The sequence below is a fragment of the Miscanthus floridulus genome, chromosome 15 (assembly GCF_019320115.1).
Source record: "Miscanthus floridulus cultivar M001 chromosome 15, ASM1932011v1, whole genome shotgun sequence".
NCBI lineage: Eukaryota > Viridiplantae > Streptophyta > Magnoliopsida > Poales > Poaceae > Miscanthus > Miscanthus floridulus.
Genome location: NC_089594.1, coordinates 40,045,729 through 40,049,561, shown reverse-complemented (window position 1 = coordinate 40,049,561; position 3,833 = coordinate 40,045,729). Strand labels below are relative to the sequence as shown.

At 53.6% G+C, this 3,833-nt stretch overlaps 1 protein-coding gene across 1 annotated transcript; it reads right to left on the bottom strand.

The window, feature by feature from the left end:
- Positions 1 to 758: 758 nt before the first annotated feature.
- LOC136508030 (glucuronoxylan 4-O-methyltransferase 1-like) lies at positions 759 to 2,575 on the bottom strand. Its single transcript, XM_066502635.1, has one exon. It carries the CDS (start codon positions 2,207 to 2,209, stop codon positions 1,268 to 1,270), a length of 942 nt encoding a protein of 313 aa, XP_066358732.1. The 5' UTR covers positions 2,210 to 2,575; the 3' UTR covers positions 759 to 1,267.
- Positions 2,576 to 3,833: the final 1,258 nt, after the last annotated feature.

Sequence of the window (3,833 nt, the reverse complement as noted above, 5' to 3'; positions counted from 1 at the left end):
ACAAGGTGATTTCATTTCATTTGTTCATTGGCCACAGTGCCATGGAAATCAAAGCCCTGCTCACAAAATGCCCAACCAAGCATGGCACTTGCTCTGTAGTAGGTCAGCAAAAGGTCATGCGCCTGCAGGAACATTCCAAGGCCCAGTTTAGATGGCAAAAATTTTGGCAAAACGATACTGTAGTATTTTCGTTATTATTTGGTAATTAGTGTCCAATCATAGTCTAATTAGGCTTAAAAGATTCGTCTCGTAGATTTCGTCTACACTATGTAATTAGTTTTATTTTTTATTTACATTTAATGCTTCATTCATGCGTCCAAAGATTCGATGTGATGAGGAATTTTGAAAAATTTGACGTTTTAGAGAGGAACTAAACAGCCCAAGACGATACCGGTCCCAGTCACCAGACACCAGTAGTAATCGGCTAATTGCACTGCACTGCAGGCAGTTGCAGCAGCAGCAGCAGCTGGGCAGAGCCATGGCTTTTAGCTATCGGTTTCTCTCCGAACCGTACCTAGATTTTTACCCTGGAATTTTCATCCGAGTAGCAGACAAAAAATGCAAGCTCTCAACTTTACATTGTATATTCGTCCTTTTGTGTTAGTTGCATTCAGAAAAGAAAAAAAAATCTTAAATCAACATCGAAGGTGTGACACTTCAAATCAGGAGTGTCTTGTTCTTCCTGCCCAACTCTCAACGACTCAGTGTAGATGATATCTCCTTGCGTTGTTAGCAATGGCACAAACACTAGAATAAAATTTTGCAAGCAACATCTATCATAAACATCCAGCATTGGTAATAGTTTGGCTACACCCACATCACATAACAAGCTCCAGCTGTTGATGAGCCACCATATCAGGCAAATGTGCACCGTTCGATCCAATCCAAAGCAGAGCAAGAAGAAGAAGAAGAAAGAACGCCGCATCGCATCTACGACCAGAAAGAGAAGAAGAAGAATTACACTGAATCTGGCGCATCCATTTCCTGATCGGACGGCACGCGCAAACCCGCCTCCGAATTCCAGCATTGTGTGGTGTCACCCCCAAAATTCTATCACGAAACATTTTGATCTTTCACAACAGCTCTAGAGCAGGAGTAGTAGTAACAGTAGTAGTAGTACAGAAAGAATGAATCAAGGAGCTCCAGTTCGTGATGGCTTCGATCTGCTGCTGTAGTATTTTATCCCCTTGTATGTATGTATGTAAAGGCAATGCAAAAAGGATCGATAGATGGATGGCTCTCAATGCAACTCTGAAATAAAGTTTTCTCAAGGGCAGAATGGCGTGCCGTCCTTCTCGCGGTGTGACGGGATGACGAAGTGCCTGATCCGGCCGACCTGCTCGGCGAGGTACCCCTCGCAGAGGAAGGCCTTGGAGAAGGCGTCCTCGACGGGCCGGTCGACGTCGTGCACGAAGACATCGGTGGGTCCATCCCCGGGCCTGCGCGCGCGCGCTGCCATGCCGGCGGTGTAGATGGCGCCCATCCGTCCCGGCGCCTGCGGCGTCCACCCCGTGGGCGCGTCCACCATGATGAGGTCCCACTCCACCTCGTGGAAGACTTGGGGCAGGCCTTTGAGGGCGAGGCGGCACGACGCCTCGGCGGCGGAGGCGAGGTCCGGCTGCGCGACGCAGGCCGGGTGGTCGCGGAGCTCCAGCAGCGCGTCGGCGTCGATGAGGACCGTGTCGTAGGCGACGTGGTAGGACTCGAGCGCCGGGTGGGTGGACCGCACGGTGGCGATCCACGACGCGTCCTCCTCCAGGAACACGGTCCGCCCGCCGTGGTTGAGCGCGGCCCACATCGGGCTGTCGTGGCCCAGCCCGAAGACGAGGAAGTTGCAGGGCGCGCGGCGCTGCAGCACGCGCAGCGAGACACCGATCTCGTCGGCCGTCTGCTGCGGCGTCACGTTGGAGGTGGTGTAGTGCACCAGCGCCTCCATCACCGGCAGCGGCACGCCCGCCGCGGTCCCCTTGGCGTTGGCGCACTCCGCCGCGTCCTGATGCCGCTGGGACGTGGAGAAGGAGGAGGAGGAGGAGGTTGGGGCAGCAGGGGAGGAGACCAGCAGGGTGCGCGCGGCGAAGACGAGGAGGAAGCCCGCGAGCGTGGCGGCGAGGAGCAGGCGCAGCGCGAGGCCGACCTTGCCCTGCTGCGCGAGCTTGGCGCGCAGGGAGGCGAAGTGGATGGCCTTGCGGACGTGCATGGGGCTGGACATGGCGATGGCGGCGCTTGCTCCTCCTCCCTGTTGGCCTGGCCCTCTGACTGAGAGAGCGAGAGATCAATCTAATCTACTATGGCGGCGGCTGGGTGATATCGATATGTATGTCTGCTGCCCGCCTGCCGCTGCTGCAACTGCAAAGAAGGTAGGTTTGGTGGTTTGGTGAGGCGGCGGGCGGTGGCGCGATGATGGCGCGAGTGAGGTGAAGTGAAGTGAAGGAGAGGCGGCAACCAAAGATGATAGATGAGCAGAGGATTGGATGGGGAGGGGAGGTGGTGGGCTGGTGGCGAATTTGGTAGCGAGGGGAGGAGGACGACTCTGGAGCAGGGAGGGACCTGCACCTCCAAGCTTATTAAGGCCGGTTCGCTGGCAGCAAGAATCAGTACTGCCTTTTAAGTTAAAAAATAGTATTTTTTCTCGTAATAAATTAGCTGTCGAAGAGGCGGAGGCGGAGCACCTCTCTACTGTACCTGTACGTGACGTGCTCGCGGCCAGGGGTGGGGGTGGTTGCTTTCAGTTCAGCTGTTTGCAGGGGAGGGTATGTATATATATTTTGATTTGATGCTCTACTGTTGAGGAGGATGTATACTCGTAGCTTAGCTGTGGGATGAATTAGTGAGTGCTTACCTAGGCCTTATTAGACATACTGTTTTAGTGAAATAATAGTATTTTTCTTTCATAATAAATTAGTATCAGCATTAGCTATTTTTTCAGCTAGCCCGGACCCTATTTGGATTGGTAAAATAACGTAGTGCTTGGCCCGTGTAACACCCTAAAAATTTGCATTCTTTTAAAATATTAAATTTGAATTATTTATGCAATTATGTGTGCATTCAAATATAGGAAAACAATAATTTTTGTGAAATTAAAATCAATCATAAGTATATACACATGTTGATGCACTCATGCTGAAGCATTGTATTTAATATGTTGAGTGGTTTTGATTTAAATTCAAAAGGATCTAAAAATCATTTGGAAATGGAATTGAAAAATTTATTTGGAAAAAGAAAAGGAAATACTTTTCGCTCCCCCCTTCTTCAATTTTGGCCTGCTGGCCCATTCCTTCCCCGCCGGCCCGCTGGCCTTTTCTTCCTCCGTGCCAGCCCACTCGCCTAGCTCGGCTTCTCCCTTGCTCACCGCGACAGCCTGCATCGCCGGCCCGCTCGCCTTCCCCCTTCCCCGTTTCCTTCCTGGGCCGGCCCAGCACCGCACGGTAACCGTTGCCGCCACGCCCTCCCTTCTCTCTGCCGCTGACCGCCTGGGCCCACGCGTCGGCGCCTTCCCCCACCTCCCGCGCCCCGTGCTCGGTCAGAGCCGCAACCGCCGTCGCGCCCACTCGCGTCATGGGAGCGTCTCCCCACGCCCTGGCCTCTACAAAAGGGAGCTTAGCCCATCACCGCTCCCTCTGTTGTCTCCCCGCTCTAGTTTCCCATTCGCCCGTGCACGGAAGCCGCAACCGTAGCGCCGGGATCCGCCGTCCGCCCCTCCACGCGGTCCGCCGTCCTCGAGCCGCCTCCGTCTCCATTTTTCCCCGCGGTGAGACCCCCCGTGCTCCCCTCTTTCTCCCCGTGCCGTTATATTTGAGTTTCATGGCCTCTAGGGCCCAATCCACGTGCGCCAT

Bases quoted from the DNA above. Each gene is read 5' to 3' on its own strand.
- LOC136508030 (XM_066502635.1), bottom strand. From the start codon at position 2,209: ATGTCCAGCCCCATGCACGTCCGCAAGGCCATCCACTTCGCCTCCCTG.